This window comes from Eubalaena glacialis, chromosome 3 (genome assembly GCF_028564815.1).
Source record: "Eubalaena glacialis isolate mEubGla1 chromosome 3, mEubGla1.1.hap2.+ XY, whole genome shotgun sequence".
Lineage (NCBI taxonomy): Eukaryota > Metazoa > Chordata > Mammalia > Artiodactyla > Balaenidae > Eubalaena > Eubalaena glacialis.
In genome coordinates this window covers 192,037,659-192,057,538 of record NC_083718.1, presented here as the reverse complement: position 1 = coordinate 192,057,538, position 19,880 = coordinate 192,037,659, and the positions used below count along the sequence as shown (strand labels likewise).

Genomic DNA, 19,880 nt, shown 5'->3' with positions numbered 1-19,880 from the left:
CTGCTCCCATCCTGGTGGGATGAGGGGCATCAGACCACCACCTGAGGTCAGCGGGAGGGCCAGGCAGGGCTGTTGGGTGGAGATGGTGGTATGGGGGCCTTTAAATGTGGCTCTTTGTTTATTGTTTTCACAGAATGGTAGTTAGCAGCATAAAGACTGCAGCAGCGGCTATTTGGTTTTAAGGATATTCCCCACTGAGAAGCTTTTCAAAAGTGGGCAGCTGGTGCTGGGAGTGCATGCCTTTCCCCTGCTCTCTAATACCCCCCACCGCCCCCATCAAAATTGCATTGGAATTTCCCCAAACTTTCTGGCTACAAAGAGGTTTTAATGGAACCTGGGGATAACCATCTCTCTCCTGCTGGCTCCGATGACACTGTCAGTGGATTTTGAAGGCAGACCTGACAGCCACCTGGGCTTCCGGGCTGGGCTCTGTTTGCAAGCTTAGCACAGTGCTCCAAGGAGACTGGGCCAGACCTTCCCACCCTGCCCCTCAGGCTCAGTCTAACCCTGAAAGTTTGGCTTAGAACTCGCAGAAAGGCTGTCACAGATGCGGTTTTGTTCCCTACATCAATGGGATGACTCTCAATGTAGAAATAGAGCAGTGGCCGAGGCGGGGGCCCAAACCAGGAGAAGCAAGCAGAAAGCAGCTCAGGGAGGGCTGAATGTATGGCTGCCTGGCTCGGAGCCTGGGACCCTGTGCTCCAGATGCTCTGGGCGGGTTTGTCGTGGACAGGAATCTCAGACAGCTCTTCTCTGGCTTTTTAATCTCCAAAGCAGAAGCTTGTCCCAGCCAAGATTAGGCAACAAAGATCATCCCCCCGGATCAGTGATTCCCACATTGAGTTCCTTGTCTCCATCCGCAAACGTTTGTTGACAGCCGAGGGTGCAGCAGCAAGTGAGCGGGATTTGGAGAGGCAGCAGAACCACAGGAGGGGGTGCGTGCTCCCCTCCTGAGCCCACGTTCTGTCGAGCTCCATGGACACTTAGTTTCCTCAGCATCTGGGGAAGGCTGGGTTAAACCAGCTTTCTGAAATTGGCTTCTTTTCTGGAGGATGCTCGAACCTGTGCGTCACAAATCTCTAGGAGGGGCCTAAGCTGCACGCACAGAATTCTTGCTTTTTTGGAACACGGAGAAGAGCCTTTGGGGAAGGCACTGTGGTCCCTTCAGGTGGGCTGCCTTAAGGAGGCCCACGGCCCCCTCCCTCACCCTTCTCTCTACCAAGCAAATCAAACCCATCCTCCCATGCCCTCACCCTTCATTCTGTGTGTCAGAGCCTGGCGTTCATGAAGGGAGAGCCTGAGGCTCATGTATAAGTAGTTGGCGGGGACGTGATCACAGTGAACAAGTCTGCGAGCATTAGATGCAGCATCTCAGATGACTGGTTCTCTGAGCTCTGGACTGGAAACGACCACACCCCTCAGGGAACTGTAATCCCCCGCATCACTCCTGCCACAAGGCCTCCCAGGAAGTCCCACTCTGACCTTCACCCATGCAGTTCCTCCTCTTTCCCAGGAAGAACCATCCCCTTCCTTCTTCACCTAGTGTATCAGTTAGCCATGGCTCTAGAGATGCCACATAACAAATAGCACCAAACCTCAGGGAATGCAACCATACCAGGAAATTCCTGGGGTTCGTGCACATGGCTGGGGTTGCTCTCTCTGCTGATCTGGGCTGGCTTCCATCCCATGATTGAGGCTGTCAGCTCTGCTCCACCTGTGTCCCATTCCCCCAGTGGTGTCCTGGGCATATTCCCATGGCAACAACAACATGCAAAGGAGCCAGCCTCGCACATAAACCCATGTCCAGCCTCTGCTGCATCACTGGCCCTGCCCAGAGGTGAGAGCTGGGGCAGGTCACCATATCGGGGACTGGGGGTGGCAGGAGCACTCCAAGTGACAAAGATGGAGGGAGGGAGGAACACTTGGGGCCACCATGGTGACATCACAGCCGGGGGGCTAGTCTGAGGGTCTCAGTCTCTTGGGGACCCTTTCTGTGCCTTCCTGGATTGGCTCATGATAGGCCCTCACGGTACCTCTTGTTATTGGAGCCTTTGTCACAGAGCAATGCACAGTTATTTCTGAGCGTGTTGGGTGGCACCTGCCCCCTCAGCCTCTGACTGCAGTGTGCACAGGGTGGGGACACACCTGCTTTTGTCCCCAGCTGCAGCTTAGTGTCTAGCCCAGTGCCTGCACATAGTAGGTCCTCAATAAAGAGCCCCTGAATGTACATGTGGCACTTCCCTATCTAGCAGGGACCGTCTGCAGATGAGGTGTCAGCCTTCAATCCTGTCTCATTGGGGGATGGTCAGGGACTGCGTGGGACCAGGGAAATGATGGGTGGCCGTCTGAGATCCTGCAGGCAAAGCACAGAGTCGTGGCCCCATCCCGCCTCGCTCATCAAAGGGCACATCACGTGCCACTGCTTGATGACAGCGTTCCCCCCACCCCCGACGGCCTGAGCGCAGAAGGCGTTCTCATGAGTGACCCTGGAGGATGCAGGAATCAGCGGGCAGCTTCCATCTGAAATCATGTTCTCAGAGCCAAGTCCCAGACACACTCTTTCCTGCACCCAAGACCCTGGGCCAGGAGCAGTGGCGGCACCCACACTGCAGGGTGCACCAGGCTAGTGGGTCATCCGCAACCTTCAGAGCAATTCCGAAGGTAGGAGGCTCGAAGCTCCAGAGCTGAGGTCGGAATGCAAGTCCAGCCAGGTCCAAACGTGGCAGAGTTCATTATTACACCTGTCCCTGTCCCATGATTGTCTTTACCTGTGACACACCGACCGGCGAGGGGTCTTCTGTCTGGGATTGCTGAATCCCCCTCCAGTACCCAGCCGGCATCTGAGAATCACTCACTCTGTCCTTCACCTGGTATCTGCCTGTTGACTGCAGAGCCACGCTTAGGTCTGCTCCTCTCGAATGGAGCCACCAGACAGGCATGTCTGTCCTGGGCCACGGTCAACACGCTGAAACATCACTGAAAATAGGGAGGGGACAAGGTCACACACCACAGGGAGGTAAATACCCCACAGTCTGGGCCCCCATCTGTCTGATTTGGAGAGGTGTCTGGGGCACAGGGAATGTATTTTAAAAGAGAGCCTTAAATAAAAAGATTAGTGGAACTAAAGCCTCTGGGACTGGACGGTGAGTGGGAACCAGGCTGTGGTATCTCTGAACATCCTGGGGCTTTCTTTTATTTATTTTTTTATTGAAGTATAGTTGATTTACAATGTTGTGTTAGTTTCAGGTGTACAGCAAAGTGACTATATATATACACACACATACATATATATATATATATATATATATAATCTTTTTCAGATCTTTTCCCTTATAATAGGTTATTGCAAAATATTGAGTAGAGTTCCCTGTGCTATACAGTAGGTCCTTGTTGGTTATCTATTTTATGTATAGTAGTGTGTATATGTTCATCCTAAACTCCTAATTTATCCCTCCCACCTTTCCCGGCCCCCTGGGGCTTTCTGATACGGATGCAGCACTGGTCCTTCTGTTTATTTGGAGCACGTTTATAGGGAGCCTGTTCTGGGCCATGCTCTGAGCCGGCATGCCCAGTCCTCTCCTGTGCCAGGAAGGCAGCCTGAGCCTCTGCCCAGACTCCGGGGTCACGATCACCAGGATGTGAGCCACTATCCTCCACACACCTACTGTGCACCACCTCCTGGTCCGGAGCCCTGGCAGCGCAGGGCGCATGGCCTGCAAAATGGGAACGTGCAGGTGGCATCGTGAGGGTGGCTACGGGGAGTGGGTGGGCAGGCCTCACTCTTTGCCTAGAGGTTTGAGCCATTCACCGTTTTATAGGCTAAATATAGACTCCGTCCCGATGGTGGGTGCTGGTTCTGATGGCGAGTAACCTAGTCACAGACTTTGCAGCTGACACGTGGGACCCAGAGCTCTGGCTGCCGGGGGCCCGGGACCATGCCGCTCTGACGGCAGAAGGTCCTGTGCTCTAGGAAGCGCTGGCTGGTGGGGCACCGTGTGTGTCCCTCCACAGCTCCCTGCCCCCCACCGCACCACCTCTCCTTAGCATCAGGCAATACCACCAGCTGCCCCCCCCCCCGCCCCTCCCCAGCCTGCCATCCTTTGTTAAAATATTCAAATGCTGTTGGGAGTTCAGCGAAGGAAATGGGTCATTTCCATATTGGCTACTGAGCTCAAAGCTGAATATCAGCTGCTTCTGTTCTTCAATGGGATGAGCAATAAATTCAGCGTGTGTGTGTGTGTGTGTGCGCACACGTGAGTGTGCATGCCCTGTGTGCGTGTGCACGTGTGTACCTATATGAGCCTGCACGCTCTGGGGGGGGGGATCAGCAAACAACACGGGAGAGGTGGGGACGGTGACATACTTAAGACGCCCCGATGTGCACACTGCCTGGAAGTTTAGGACTCCATCCCCTCTGCATGGTTTGCATTTCCCTCGGGGACTGGCCTTTTTGCCGGAAACAATGCTGCCATTAGTGAGCAGATCTGACCCCCATGTTGGGGGTGGCCAGGGCCCCAGGCTGGGGGCACATTTCTTGGGCCCCCTTCAGCATCCTGCTTGCTGCTGCCCACTGAATCGGAGTCCGAGTGAGCAGCCGGATGGATGGGGCCTGGCTTCCATGGGTGACCCACGTGCATGGCCATTAAATCCAGTTCAGAAACCCTCCCGAGCCTTTGCCACTTTCTGAAAGGTGCGACCCTATGGCTCTACCCTCTGACCCATGTGGTCATGCAGTAGGAGAGGCACATGAGAAAAAGGTGGGCAGGGTCACAGAGGTCACCCCTCACTCTCCCTAGCTGCCCACCCACCCCTCCAGTCATGCCACATGCACTCTGGTGCTGTCCCCTAGGGCAGGGGTCCCAAACTTTCCCATAAAGGGCTACACAGAAAGTAGTTTAGGCTTTTGGGCTACACCACTCAACTCTGCCTTTGTAGCACAAAGGCAGCCTCAGACAACATGTAAATGAATGGACGTGGCCTTGTGCCAATAAAACTTTATTTACAATGTGAGGCAGTGAGCGGGACGTGGCCCAGTTTTCTGACCTCTGCTCCAAGGCCTTGCTACGCTGAATGTGGCATCAGCGGCCCCAGGAGCAGGTGAGACGCAGGATCTCAGCCCCTTGGGTGGGAGGCCAGCTGAGTCAGGATCTGCATTTAACACCATCTCCAGAGGGAATTCGTTTCCATGGGGGAGAGAAGAAGCAGGGCTGTCCAGGACCAGCCTCACAGTTGCACAAGGAAGATGCCTGCCCTTAAGGAGAGAGCGGCTAATGACTGCCTGTATCCCCCAAATAAACCTTCCCCGGGATCTTTTTGCAAATGAGGAAACTGAGGCAAAGCGAGTGTGTCTGTGTCCTGGGGCACAGGCTGGGGGTGTAAAGTTACACAAATGTGTTCTCAAAGGTCTGGAGACCAGGAGCCAATGTCAAGGTGTCTTCAGGGCTGCGCTCCCTCCAGAGGATCCAGGGAGGAGACCTCCTTGTCTGCTCCAGCTCCTGGTGCCTGCAGTTCCTCGGCTTATGGCCACATCCCTCTGACCTCTGCTTTCATCTTCACGTGGATTTCTTCCCTGTTCTCTCTGTGTCCTCTTCTTCTGTGTGCCTTATGAGGGATAACCAGGCCTTGCTTTGAGGGCCTGCCCTGGATCTAGGATAACATCATCTCCAGATCCTTAAGTAATTCGTTAAATCTGTAAAGACCTGATTTCTAAATAAGGTCATATTCTCAGGTTCTGGGCGGACGTGGATTCTGGGGGGACACTGTTCCATCCACTACAGAGAGACCGAGTCACGTGTCCCGGTGTCGGCTGTCTTGGGACTGGTGAAGTGTGCGGTTAAGACCGTGCCTCTGAGTGCACAGCCACCTCCCCGTGTGATGGCCCAGTCGGGGGACTGGCTGAAGGGTGTAGGGTGAGGGAGGCAAAAAAAAGTAAAAGAGGCTGTGGGTCTGAAGTCAGCTGTGAGGTGGATCGTGATTTTACAAATGTAGCGGGGAGGCTCTGGGCCTCCCGACCCTAACTGACCCCCTGGCGTGCCTGAGTGTCACAAAGCTCAGAAGGTGTAGTAGCTTCCTAGGGCCCCCACGATACTGTCTCACAGACTGGGGGTGTTTAAACAACAGAGTTTATCCTCTCACTGTTCTGGAGGCCAGAAGTGGAGGCCAGTGTTGGCAGGGCCGTGCTCCCTCGGAAGGCGCTGGGGAAGCATCCGTCCTGGGCTCTCTCCTGGTTTCCAGTAGATCCTTGGCTTGTGGCAGCATCACTCCGGTCTTCTCCCTGTGTGTGTCTGTGTCCAAATTTCCCCTGTGGACAAGGACGCCAGTCATATTGGATTAGGGGCCACCCTCCTCCAGCATGACCGCATCTTAACGAATTACAGCTGCAACGACCCTATTTCCAAACAAGGTCATGTTCTAGGGCAGTGGGGATCAGGGCTTCAACATCTGCATTTTGAGGGGGGGGACACAATTCAGCCCCATAACGTGGAACAAACCCTGCTGCCTGTGAGTGGGGCTCCCCCAAGCTCTCGTGCCCCGCACCCCACCCTCCCTAAGATCCCAGGTCTGAATGGGCAGAGCTTGCCCTTCGGGCTGAGAAGGGACAGAGCTGAGATTTGGCTGAGAAGACGGTGCTGAGAAGAGTGAAGGTAGCTGGATGCATCCGCTGGGGTCTGGATCTGGCTGCCGTGTGACCGTGTTAGGCCCCAGTATCCCTCTGTCTCCTCATCTGCAGCACTGGCTTCTCAAGTTCAAGTCTCCAGAAGCGAAGGAAGTTCTCAGCTGAGGAACTTGCCCCCAGATGTGGCCAACCCAGGGATGGGACAGTGTTAGTTGAGCCTCATGTCAGGGGACGTTATCCAACTTCAAGTCCCTTTTGGAGGCTGTAGACAGCAGAGTGCATGTCGTCATCCCAGGACCATGGTTCCACGGCCACTGGCCAATGCATGCAGAGAAAAGACAGCGGTTCTCCAGTGGGCTACGCAGGGGAGCAGCTAAAAGCACAGGCCCGAAGAAAGCCTGCTTGCGTTCGAGTCCCGTGTTTGCTGAGTCTCGGCTGTGTGTGCATAAAGGGTTACGCTTGCTCAAAGGAAATTTCCTGACCCCACCTCCTGGGAGGTCACCTCTCAGCCCTTGGAATGTCCTGCCTGATAAGAGGGTCTTTGTTTACCTGGGACCTTGGACTGGGCACATAGTCTATGCTAATAAGGGGATTTACAGTGGGGCCTTGGGCTACTGTGTCAGCTCGACCTCTGGACGGGCTGGAAACCAAGGCCAGCCACGTGGGAAGTCAGCCATGTGGACGTGACCAAGCACCAACCAAGAATCTGGACAGCCAGGCTCAGGGGAGCTTCACTGGCCAGCCATACCCCATGCATGTTGTCACCATGGTCACTGGGAGGAATCAGTGCTGTCCATGCCTCCACTGGCAGGATGATTGGAAGCTCCTGGTCTCTCCCATCGCTGACTTTAATCTGTAGCCTTTAACTGTAATAAACCGTACCTGGAGTATAACAGCTTTGTTCAATGCTGTGGGTCCTTCTAGGGAATTATTGAACCTGAGAGTGGCCTTGGAGACCTCCCAGGCTGCACTGTGCAACCTCCTTGTGGAAATGGGGAGCATCTTTGTGCCCACTTCATGGGGTGGTGCTGAGCTGCATGTGAACTAATTCACTGAGAACCACGGGTGGCATCACTGCCAACAAGAGTCACTTCACTGCATGGATTGGCTCTGCGGCCCCTGAGTCAGTCCTGCACCCCTGCCCCCAGCCCCATCTCTGCTATTAGTGAGGATGGGGCTGGAGGGAGAAGAGGGGGCATAACAGGGAAAGGACCATATTTCTCACGTTGCAGCCACAGAGGGTGTCACCTCAGGATGTTTCTGACCCACCAACCTCATGCTACCTCAATGATGGTGTCCGGGGAAGTCAGTTCAGATAGTGCGACGTGGGTTTGAGAAGTGGGTGCCCGTTTATTGTTGTTCACGCATTTCTCCTGTTAGCAGACAGCCTCAGCACCTTTGATGTTTGGGTCCAGATCTTTCTCTCTTATGGGGCCGTCCTGTGCGTTGTAGGATGTCTGCCAGCATCTTTGATTTCTACCCACTAGATGCCAGTGGGACCACCCCCATCCCCTGTGCCTTCTGACATGTTCAGACATCTCTGGCCGAGGACCAAGGCGTAAGCCTGGCCCTGAGGTCCTTATGGGGTGATTCCTTGAGGTGTCAGCACAGCTGTTTCCTGGGTGAGCCTGTGTTCTCTCCACTGACGTCCTGCCCTAGGCTGGAGGGACTTCCAATGGGTGGACACATCATCTCAGCAGAGTCTTGGCTTCAAGCATGTCCATCACTCACCCCGTGGAAGGCTCTTCAGGGTCACTCAGAAAATGGTGTCTTTGTGACCCCGCCACCAAGCAGGTGGCCTTGTTTTTCTGTGAACGCCCCGGTTTTAGAAGGTGCATTTTCCCTCAACACCCTACCCCCCACCCCCCAGGTGGCCAACTGCCTCAGAAAGAGCCCCTCATCCTTGGGGTACCTCTTCCTCAAGAAAATGGGGCCAGCCTCTCGCCTGTCCAGCCATGGACGTTGAGAGCTTCACCATGTTCCCAGAGACAATTTGTCAAAGACGTCCTGTGCAGTCAACATTTTGCAGTGTTTGTGGGAAAGGAATGGTCTCTTTGTGGTGGAATTGGCATTGCGGGCACTCACTGTCACCTGTCCAACCCCTGGAGACAGACATTCTTGGATGCATTTGTCAATGGGTCTTTCTTTCGATAATGCAGGCGCACGAGAGCCCTGCTTTGTAAATGAGCCACTATAAACCCAGAAATGCCATCTCTTTGCCTCAATTCCAGGCCCTTGCTCCTCCCTCCATCCGAGGGTACCTACCACCAGATGAGCCCACGCCACCCCTCCAGGACTGGAGGGAAGGTCCTGCAGGGGTTGGTTCCTGACATGGACAGTTAATTTGGCTCCATTTAATAAGAAACTCATCCAGACCCAGAGATGGATTACCAATTTCCCCATCAATCTTCGGGGCCTGATCTTATTACAAACCACCACAAATATAACCATAAAAGCCCTATTGATTGATGCAGCGCTTGGTAATCCATCTGTCATCATCCATTATTCCGGGTATAATTTTTCATTACCTGCATGGCAGCTGATTCCTAGCACATTGGTATACAGTGGCAATTACCAGGAGCAGAAAGAACCCCTAAATTAGCAGGAACAATCACACCTGTCAGGAAAGGGAAGCAAGACTCCCCACACAGCTTGCTCTGTGCTCTGGAACCATGTCTGAATGGCAAAGAGTTTGAAGATTAATTCAATATTGACCTTGGAAGGTGGAGAGGAGAAAGTGGGTTGTTTTTTCCCCTTTCTTAGGGGTCTAGAGTGCACGTTCCCTTAAGGTAACCACCTTGTCAACCCAATCACAGCCCACCCAACAGCTGGCACAGAGGCTGTTCGAGGATGGCCTTGCCCAGGATCAGTAAAGTTTATGGCACAGATGTTCCTGTCTGCGTTATTTAATGAGCACCAAAGACCTGACCAGAGGGAACAACTGGTGTGAGTGTTGAAGGTGTGAGTGTTGAGAAAAATTTTTCAAGAAGAGAAGTTTGGAGGATGCCCTCTTAAGAACAGTCCCATTTGTGGCAGGGAAAGCCCTGTCCGCAGACCAGTGGGGTAAGGTCTCTCTCAACGCAAGGATTCTATGATCTGAACATTTTTTTAAATTAATTTTTATTGGAGCATAGTTAATTTACAATGTTGTGTTAGTTTCTGCTGTACAGCAAGGTGAATCAGTTGTACATATACATATATCCACTCTTTTTTAGATTCTTTTCCCGTATAGGTCATTACAGAGTACAGAGTAGAGTTCCCTGTGCTATACTGTAGGTCCTTACTGTCTTTTACACAATGAGGTTTCTTTTCAACCCTAATGGAAAAATTGAGATAGACACATAGCTGAATTATTTCTGAGGGCCATTGGAGGGGCTCAATGGGTAAGATTCTCCCTGATCTTCACTCTCCAAAAACTCAAGAATCCTGTTATTGAGTATCACACAGAGTGATCTATTCTCAAACTGGCTTCACATGGACGTACCCAGTAGGGCGAAACTGCCCACTGCTGGTTGTTATGAACCCACTTGATAAGACGGAGGCTTGGCTGTCTTTGAAATTACCTTGACAGTGGCCAGTGAAGGTCTCAGAAGACTGTAGACCTTTGATTGTAGAGCAGGAAGGTTCTACAGAACCAAAAGTTGGGAGTTTGAGTCCCGGCTTTAACCAACCATTCAAAATAGATTCTATACTTCTATTTAATTGATCAGCCACACCACCTTCAGCTACTCACCTAAATCAGGGTCTGCAAACTATAGCCCATGAGCCAAATCTGGCCATTGTTTGTTTTTGTAAATAAAGTGTTATTGGCACACAACTATGCCTATTGGTGTGCCTATGACCCACGGCTTCTCTTATGCAGGGTTGAGAAGTTGCAACAGAAACCATACTACCCGCAAAGCCTAAAATATTTACTATCTGGCTCTTCATGTCAAGGTTTGCCTACCCAGGATCCACACAAACTTAAGGGACTTACAAAGATGGGGAAACAACTCCTGGCTTCTGGGGAGAGGCCTGAAGGATAGGACAGATGCTTGAAACACTACCCAACTTCTCATGAGTGGTTCTATTATCTTCTTAGGAGTGACCTCCCAAAGAGAGGAAAAGATGAGGCATCCTTACGGGGTTTCCATCTTCCAATCTGCTTCCTACAAATATCATTCTTACCACATGAAGACCCGGTCCTTGTTCAACCATCATGACTGTGGGGTCTGTGGGGTCTTCTTGTAGCCATTGATTCCTTATGCCTGGCGCCCAGTGACCCATCAAAATGCATGGGCCAGGCGTGGAAGCACAAGGCTGTTTGTTTGCTTTGCAAGAAAAGTACGTGAGGAGCAGTAAGGAGTTTGCCTCTAACCAGTTTTATTACCAAGAATGTGGTTACAGATTTGTTCATCTGGAGTTTGATGTTTGATTTTTCCCTGGAACTCCAGTGTAGAGAATTGCCTTGCGTCCTGGCTCTGCAGGATGGGCAGTGGATTAAATTGATCACGGGTGTGAAGACAGGCGTAGAGAAGTCTTTCCAGAGAGCATAGCTGTTATATTATTGTTGTATTTCTGCCCAGATGATCCTAGCTGGTTATTAACCTACATATCATTTTTTTCCAAATTTTAACTTGGCAAGTCCTATGGAGAAATTTCACACAGAAGGCAGGAGAAGGACCTCCAGAACAAGGCAGATGTTGGAATTATGTCATTGCCTTTCTCCCTGCTCCCCTAGTTTTTTATTCTCTACTTTTCAGGTATCAATTTAATAATATGCCACACAGCTACTGTTGTAAGGTACTGTGTCAGGCGTTATGTGTGTGTGTGGGGGGGGTGTAGGTGTGGATATAAAGATGATGAAGATTTGGCTCTTTCTTAAGGGCCTCAAAGATTCATGAGAACCTCAGGCAAAGGGCTGGTCTTCTATTCTTGCAGTCGTCAATGAGGGGGTCCCTTGAGCCAACTGTCTTCCCCTCTGGGCCTCAGTTTCTTTCATCCACCAGAAGGAGAGAATCAATGCTTTCCCATCCTCACCCACAGAGGGAGTGGGAGAGAATTAAACATCTAAGACACAGCTGCTCATGGAACACTTCCCTTCCAAGGACTTTGGTCACTGCAAATACTCAACTCAACAGAAGAATTCCCCGGGTAACAAGATGTGAGGTCAGAAATCCGGTGGTGGCCTGGGCCTTCTCTGGCCCTGCAGACATTAGGGCATGGACCACAGAGTGCCCTGCTCTTCCAAGGGAACTCTCAGTGCCTCTAGCTGGGCTTGGCCTGAAGTTGGACAAATCCCTACTACTCCTGTCGGCTCATTCCCATTCAGTGTGTTCGTTTACACTCCATAGATGTTGAATTGTCCTGACCTAGAAGATGGCATGTTTAGCCCAAGAAACAATGGTTTAGTTCTTGCCATGGAGTTTGAGGGTGTGACCTGCCAAGATGGCTGAGAGGCTTTTGGCATGAGCCTGGAGCACTCCTTAAGAGATCTATCCATGGAAGGGGTGGTTAGGCTCAAGCACCAATCTCCATAATTTAGAAGATTATTCTCCTCAAGAATATAGAAGATAGAGGTGCCAGCCTCTGTCTTGGAAGATGCAAGGACCCCAGATCAAAGCCAAAATTGAGATGAACAAAGTCTGAGCTCAAAATCATACAATACTACTGCTCTTAGTATGGGCTTTGGAACCAGCACATTCTATATGACCCAAGAAATTTACACAAACTTGCCCAGATGATTTTCACTTCCATGATTTATGATGATTGTATCTGCCTCTGAGGGTTGTTGCCAGGAATAAATGGGATAATACACACCTGACAATTGCTAATACTTGTTGAGCGTACTTGTGATCACCATCATCACTACCAACATCATTATGATCACCATCACCTTCATCATCACCATCAGTATCACCACCATCAACACCATCACCATCACCAGCATCATATCACCATCATCATCATCACCATCACCATTCCCATCATCACTCTCACCATCAGCAACACCACCATCACCATTATCATCATCACCATCAGCAGCAGCAATATCATCACCACTTTCATCCTTATAATCACTATCAGTATCGTCATTGCCATCATCATCACCATCATCACCACCATCAACCATCATCACCATCACCACATCATCCTCCTCCTCCTTCTCTTCCTCATCATCATCACCATCACCACATCATCATCCTCCTCCTTCTCTTCCTCATCATCATCACCACCACCATCATCACCATCACCATCGTCACCACTTTCTCAACATCACCGCTATCACCACCTCCATCATCAATATCACCATCAGCAACAGCGCCATCAACATTATCATCATCACCATCATCACCACTTTCATTATCATCATAATAACCATCACCACCGTCATCACCGCCATCATCAACATCACTACCGTCATAACCACCATCACCATCATCAGCCTCCTTCTCATCACAGGAAGCACAAACACAGGATGAGCACATACTCTTCATGACAGCATGACCATCTCTTGACTGGACCAGAAGGATTGTGTAGATGGAGGGTGAGGGAAGACTGAGCAGCCATCTTTCCTGGTTGTCCATTAAACTGGACATCCATGTCAACCTCCCTCTGCCAACAAAGTCTGAGTTGGGTCTCAGGGAAGCTGGTAAATACATAGAGATTACTGAGGCAGGTGAGCACTTCATGGTGAGATTGAGGGTGGTCCCTATTGGCATAACTAGCTTTCAGCCCCACTGGCAAGCTGATTTGGCAGTCCTAGAGGGAAGGCAAGCTGGCTCAGAGATTTATAGTACATGCCACATATTGGGCACAGGTGCATGGGAAGCCATTGGCCAGAACCAACAGTGAACATTGCCACTTTAAAAAATGGGCACCAGAGAATCTGTTCCTGAGGGCAGACACCATGGCTGAGTTAGTCAAAACTGTCACTGACTGGCATGCAATAGGTGCTCAATAAATTATTCTTGAATCAGTGGATAAAAGAATGAATGAAGGGAGGCCCATGGCATTCATGGATTTTCTCCAGTTTTCCGAGTGGTGCCTATCCTGTGGACTCAGGAAGGGAATTCCTTGGGACAAACAGAAATAGCCTGGAAGAGAGGCCGCCAGGAAGAGAAAGCTTGTTTTCTGGTCATGCCAACTTTGAATCATTTATTAACAACTCCCCTCATGAGGATCATATTCGATAGAGAGGTAACACCTGTTTGTGAGACTGTGTCCTTGAGAGGCCGCCAGAAAAATCTTACACTCTGAAACCCTCCACACTGGACCATGCACACGCTGTGTTCTCACCCCAGGACACGCCGGGTTCTCAAGTGTGATGGGTAGGCCTCTGCACATGGATGTCAGGAGTGGAGAGAGACAGACGCTCAAATGGCGGAGGTGAAACAACGTGGGGAGTCAGCACTCCCAGGGAGCAGGGTGCTGCCACTTGCAGGGGTCTCTGCAGAGCCCCTCATAGCCTTTAGCCCCCAGCTCCTCAGGTGTGGTTCTTGCTGACGGGAGGAGGGTGGGGCCAGAGCCCTGGACCTTTCAAGTGTCCCTCACTGACCAGCAGATTCAGCCCTAGTGTCCACGTCCCAGAAAGTATGTAGCAGATGAATTGTCAGGAAGCTAGCCAGGGAGGGGACCAGAGGTGTTACCGGCCTGTCTTTTCTCTCTCCCTCTGCATCTGTGGTTGATGAAAGATGATGCAGGAGGAGGGGGGCAGAGGAGAGAATTCCTGTCCTCTGCCATCCTGGTCCTTGTGTGGGGTTTGCAGACAGCTCTCGGTCAGGGCTCTGGCTGCTTCTGGAGTGGCCAGTCCTGCTGTCCCTGTCCTGCCATTTCCCCTGCCCCCTCCCCCCACCACGTATACACACACAAGTGGAGACGGAGCCGCGAGGCCAGACTGCAGATCCTCTTCTGGGACTTCGGGAAGCATCAACTCCTGGGCCTGGATCTTTTATTCCCTGGAAGCTTATCTGACAGTGAACTTCTTGGAAAGTATTCTGGAAAGGGGAAGATGCTCCCCCGTGATCCAAGTGCCTGAGTCTATAAGGGTGTCAACATACATGTCCCTCTTCCCCACCTTCCCAGTAAATCCTGGGCCGTCCTGGCTCCTCCTGGGTCTGGCCAAACCCTGCTCCCACTTGCAGGCCAGCTGCCCTGGTGCCCAGACATGAGGAGCAGAACTTACCCAGGTTGGGAGGAGAGAAAGGAGGGGTGACAGTGCTTACCTGTGCCAGGTGAAGGGCTCAGCAGGTGTAAGAAAGGACACAGCTGCCCAGGGGCCGGGTCATAGCTCAGGGACCGAGAGAGGCCAGGCTGGGGCCTCCCTTCCCGGGCTCCAGGTGAGAGCAGCCCCGGTACCCACAGCATCTGGCAGGCCCTGTCAACGTGGGCCCCCTGCCAGGGTGTGTGCACATGATGGGACCCGGGATTCAGAGCCGGGTTGATGGGACAGGTCGCCACACCCCCCTTCCTGGGCCCCTTCATCTCATGCCCCTGGTTTCATTGCCCCCCTCCCCCTTTCTCTGTTTCCAGGTTTGGCGGTCCATCAGATCATCACCATCACCGTCTCCCTCATCATGGTCATAGCTGCTCTGATTACAACTCTTGTCTTAAAAAACTGGTAAGGATCCTCGGCCCTTCTGGCCTGGAAACAGGGATCAGTAGGGGTCCCCGGGGAAGCACGCACAGAAAAGTCCTTACTTTTCACACGTGTTCTCGGCTCACAGCCCAGGGAATTGTTTCTCTGTTTGGGATGGAGAGCAGCATGCAACTCCTGATCTGCTAAACCCACTCACCTTTGCCCCGGGCAGCTTGGCTGGCTGGTGAGGGTGTCGCTCCCTGACACTGCCCTTCTGGTGGCTTTCTCTGCAGGACACGAGCCCGGCCTCCTTGACTTAGTTCCTCAGGCAGCAGGTGTCCTGCTCCCAAAGCCCATCCCTTGGATCCCAGTGCCCCCTTTGAATGTCACCCTCCCAGCGCTTTTCTCCTTATTTCCCACCAGCAGCCTGGGTGGGGTCCCTGCCTGCCCCTCCCTGTCCTGGGCTGTCCTGATCTCTTTCTCCTGCCTTCTTCTCACAGCCGTTCTGTGTCTGCTGAACTAGGTTACTGCTTTGCTCCAGGCGGCCTGTCTTTGCCTACTTTTTCCTCCTGGAAATTGGCCTACTTTGAGGTTGGCCTTGGCTGGGTGTACACACCTGCTACACCCCTGGGAAAATCAGGGAGCTTCTGGCTAACCCTGCTGCTCGCATGCCTCCCAGGCCCCTGTCTGCCTGCAGTCACTCCTCCAGCAAACAAGGCTCCTGTTAACATCGAAGCTGAGCGGCCCTCATAGAGTCATACACCCAAATCTTCCCCCGGCTGACCAGCGGTAGGAAGTCAGACAGGCTCATGGGAGGGAGCTGCCCTGGAGCCTCCAGGTAACAGAAATGCGTGGAAATGCAAGAGAAAGCCGCTCTCCAGGATTAGAGGGGATGGGGAGGGGAGTGGCATCACCCCAGAACAGACCAGCGAGGCCTTGATGCTCCTGATGGCCGGCAATCCCAGGACCCGGGGCATTTTCTGGGGCAGATGACAAGGATAACTGTGAGCTCCCAACAGGGCATCTTGGGCAAGGCTGGCTGTCCAGAGAAGGGGCTCCAGAGCCCTGGACCACACGGATGTTGAGCGGGTCCAGTCCCACTGGCCATCTGGGTGAGGGAAAGCCCCTCCCCCGAAGGAGACCTCGGACTTTGTGACTTTGTAATAGGCAGGCAAGCTTCCTCTTGATTTTCCCACACTCTTGGGTTTACAGCAAACCCTCAAAGAGTCCTTTGGGAAGGACAACTCAGGGGGGTGGATGAGTGGTTCCATGACTTTGGGGGTGTTCCCTGGCTTTCACATCCATCTTCTTACTTTCATTTATGGGTGGATCTTCCCCACCAGCAATCAGAATTTCTCTCATTGGGAAGACAAGGCAGGGAATTAACACAGTTTATGGGGAGACGGGCTCATACTCCCACCCCTTGCAGAGCCCCCTCGCTTCGCAAAGGCTCTGAGCGTGAAGGGAGGGAAAGGAGGAGAACTGGTGTTCTGAGGAGGCGCCCCCCGTCTCCTCCTCTCTTCCCTCCTCTGTGGGGATAGCGCTTCCTTCCATCCTTGTGAACTTGCCCCTCCGGGGGTTGGGAGGGGTCCCTATGTGCCTTCTCCATCAAATCCCTTGGCCAACAAAGGTGGGACCCCCGTGTCTGGTCTACACAGCGTCTGGAAGCCTCTGTGGTCCAGAAGAACAGGGAATTAAGGTGGGTACCCACGGGGCACAAAGCACAGTTCTCTCCATAGATCCCGATGATCCAGTTTCATTTCCAACTTGTGAGCCTGGGCAGAGGAGGGGCTGAGGATAAGGGTTCCCCAGTTTTCACTCTCCCCAAAGATAATTGCATGGTCCATTCCAAATGAACGATGGCCACCCCGACCTGTGCACATGGCTTTCCCCATGGGCACCCATCACAGTTTCCATCCCATCCAGGTGTTCCTGGGGAAACTGAGTCAGCGCCTCTGCCCAGCTGACGTTCTTTGGCCAAACCAGGCCTCCGCTCTCCGATAAGACAGGTCAACCCCTTACCTTCTAATCCTCCCTGCAATAATGGCCGCATTTAAAATTCAAATTTTATTTTATTTTTTTTTGAAAAAGGAGCTGATTGCTTGATTGTGGTTGATCTTTCTGAAGAGGCTGGGAATTACCATTTAATATTAAATGATGTATAATTAATGCCTGGAGATAAAGGTTCCATAGTGTAAGCGCTGGAGATGTTTGTGGGTCTCGGCATCTGCCCATCCCCCCACCCCCACCCTGACTTCTCTCTCCTCCAGCTGCGCCCAGAGCGGGAACCCTCGTAGGAACAGCCACCAGCGGAAGACAAACCATCAGGAGGAGAGCTGCCAGAACCTGACGGACTTCACGCCCGGCCGGGTGCCCAGCAGCCTGGACATCTTCACGGCCTATAACGAGACCCTCCAGTGTTCGCACGAGTGTGTCCGGGCGTCTGTGCCCGTGTACACTGACGAGACGCTGCACCCGGCCGGGGAGTACAAATCCACGTTTAACGGGAACCGGTAAGCACAGGCTTGGGCCAGACCCGGCCGCTGTCCCCTCCTGGGGATGCAGGGGCTGTTTATCTGTGTCAGGTGGCCTTGTCCCCTCCTGGGGATGCAGGGGCTGTTTATCTGTGTCAGGCGGCCTTCCCATCTCTTTGTGATGGTCCAAGCAAACACAGGCAGCTAAGTTTGCTGAGATGAGACAAGAGGGGCACAGTAGACATAAAATGGTGCTAAGACATCCAGCAGCCAGGGTTCACTTCCAGACCCCTGCGCTGAGTGGACGGACTTGTCTTGCCCGGCCCTGGATCCCGCATGGTGGAGGCTGAGCGGGCATTATGGTGCAGAATCCAAAGCCAGCCTCATAGTCTCAAGCCTCCCAAATGTCAACAAATCATGATCGGTCCCTCCCCGGTCAATATCTCTGAACCCCCATCACTAAAATGTCAGCAGCAAATCTCGCAAAAATATCAAATACCAACCAGACTCCTGGTTATTAAACACTCTTTTTTATGAATCATATGTAATCCCTCAAAGAAGACATGCCTCTAAAACCATCCCTGGGAATATTTAAGAAACCCTTGAGTCAGCTTCTGAAGGTTTATCCGGAATTAGATTAAAACATCAATAGCTATTTTTTTAAAAGTGAGCACACACTCATGCATCATTTTGTAAATTAAAAGAAAAAGAATTCTCCAATAACTTAGAGATCTTAGGAAGAAATGAGCAGGACACCAGGCTGACTTGAGGGGCCCACAGTCAGTGGCAGGAGTGGCGGCTGGAGACACTGCCCAAGGTGCCCTACGGGGCTTCTCCCAGAACCCAGGTCGAGGAGACTCGGGGGGACCTTCAGCTGTTGTGCCCGTAGTTAATGTCACTTTGTCCTGGAGAGCGAGTGGGTGTTCCTTAAACACCTTCCGCTTCTCCTCTCCTTGTGTCTCCACACCAGACTCTGCCATATTGTCTATCTGAGATGCTCCCTCCCCAGAGGAGGAGGGTGGAGAAACCTCAGAGAGCAGAAACCTCAGACCATCCTTCTAAATGACTTTGCTTTTACTCGACAGCATTTGGGGAGCTCGTGGGTTGCACTCCAGCCGTCCATTAGGACGAGTTCACAAAGAATTGGCAGAAGGATTTTCAAACCATTCCATTGAATGCGTGTGTGCCTGTCTGGATGTAAATCCTGGCCAGCCAGTGCTTCAGGCTTTGGGGGAAGGAGGGGAAGGGAGTGGATGGGTCTTGGTGTTTCGCTGTGTCTCTCTCTCTGCCCCTGTGTCCTAGGAGAGCCCTGTGCACGTGCAGGGGGGCGCATAGCTGGCTGGTGTGGAAGCACTGGATGGGACAGGTTCTTGCCCTGGGGCTGAAGGTGATGCTCTGTTGGTTCCCACTGGCCTTGGGAAATGGTAGCTCGGTCTCAAAGAGGATGAAACACCTGGTGGCGGGGGGGTGCGCATTTTAGGCATCAGGCCCTGCCCTCTCTAGAATGTGCAGTAAAGTGGGTAGAATCTCTGCCCTCAGAGGCAGAGACCCTGAGCTTTGCATTGTCCTGCAAATCAAAAACTGAAATCTGGAGATGGTACCACTGTGGGTCTCAGCACCAGATTCCTCCCATGTGTGGATCCCTCAGGCTGCGTGTCCTCCGAGGCCTTCCAGGGTGGAAGGAAGCCCTGGGCAGCATAGGGAGGGGAGGCCAGTGGGTCAAGGCTGAGCATCACCTTCCTGGGGTTCTTTTCGACTCAAGAAGCCAGTTTTCTGCCACAGGTCTGAGCCGGCCTGCCTGTCGGGTGTTATGTACCAGCCCTCATGAGCCCGTTTTTTCTGCTTGCTGCAGACCCTCTTCTTCTGATCGGCATCTTATTCCTGTGGCCTTTGTGTCTGAGAAATGGTTTGAAATCTCCTGCTGACTGGCCGAAGGCTTTTTTACCTCCTGGGGGCAGGGCAGACGCCATGTGTCTGTTTTATGGTATGTACCTCTTTTATTGGACCTTGATTGATTTTCCCTTGGCCTCCCCTTTCCCACCCCCGTCTCGCCTCTGGGATAACTGGGAGCCCTTCTGGACATGACGGGTGAAATTCCAAGGGCATCACCATTCTGGATGCCAACCAGAGGGCTGGGCTTGTGGTCTCTCTGCTGCACTCGTTAGAAATGCCCCATGTCCTGGTGGAAGGGAGTAACAGACTCAGGAACCCCCTGCTTGGCACCCTGGCCATT

The 19,880-nt window shown here is 52.4% G+C and overlaps 1 protein-coding gene across 1 annotated transcript in view; it reads left to right on the top strand.

Annotated features, from left to right (window-relative positions):
* The window catches only part of AJAP1 (adherens junctions associated protein 1), a 107,622-nt gene extending 88,032 nt beyond the window's left edge, over positions 1 to 19,590 (top strand). The window contains exons 3-5 of the mRNA XM_061187160.1: positions 15,128 to 15,215; positions 17,444 to 17,686; positions 19,500 to 19,590. Of these exons, the coding sequence (XP_061043143.1) occupies positions 15,128 to 15,215; positions 17,444 to 17,686; positions 19,500 to 19,572 (404 nt within the window). The 3' untranslated portion in view covers positions 19,573 to 19,590. The remainder of the gene's footprint in view (positions 1 to 15,127; positions 15,216 to 17,443; positions 17,687 to 19,499) is intronic.
* The last annotated feature ends 290 nt before the right edge of the window (positions 19,591 to 19,880 follow it).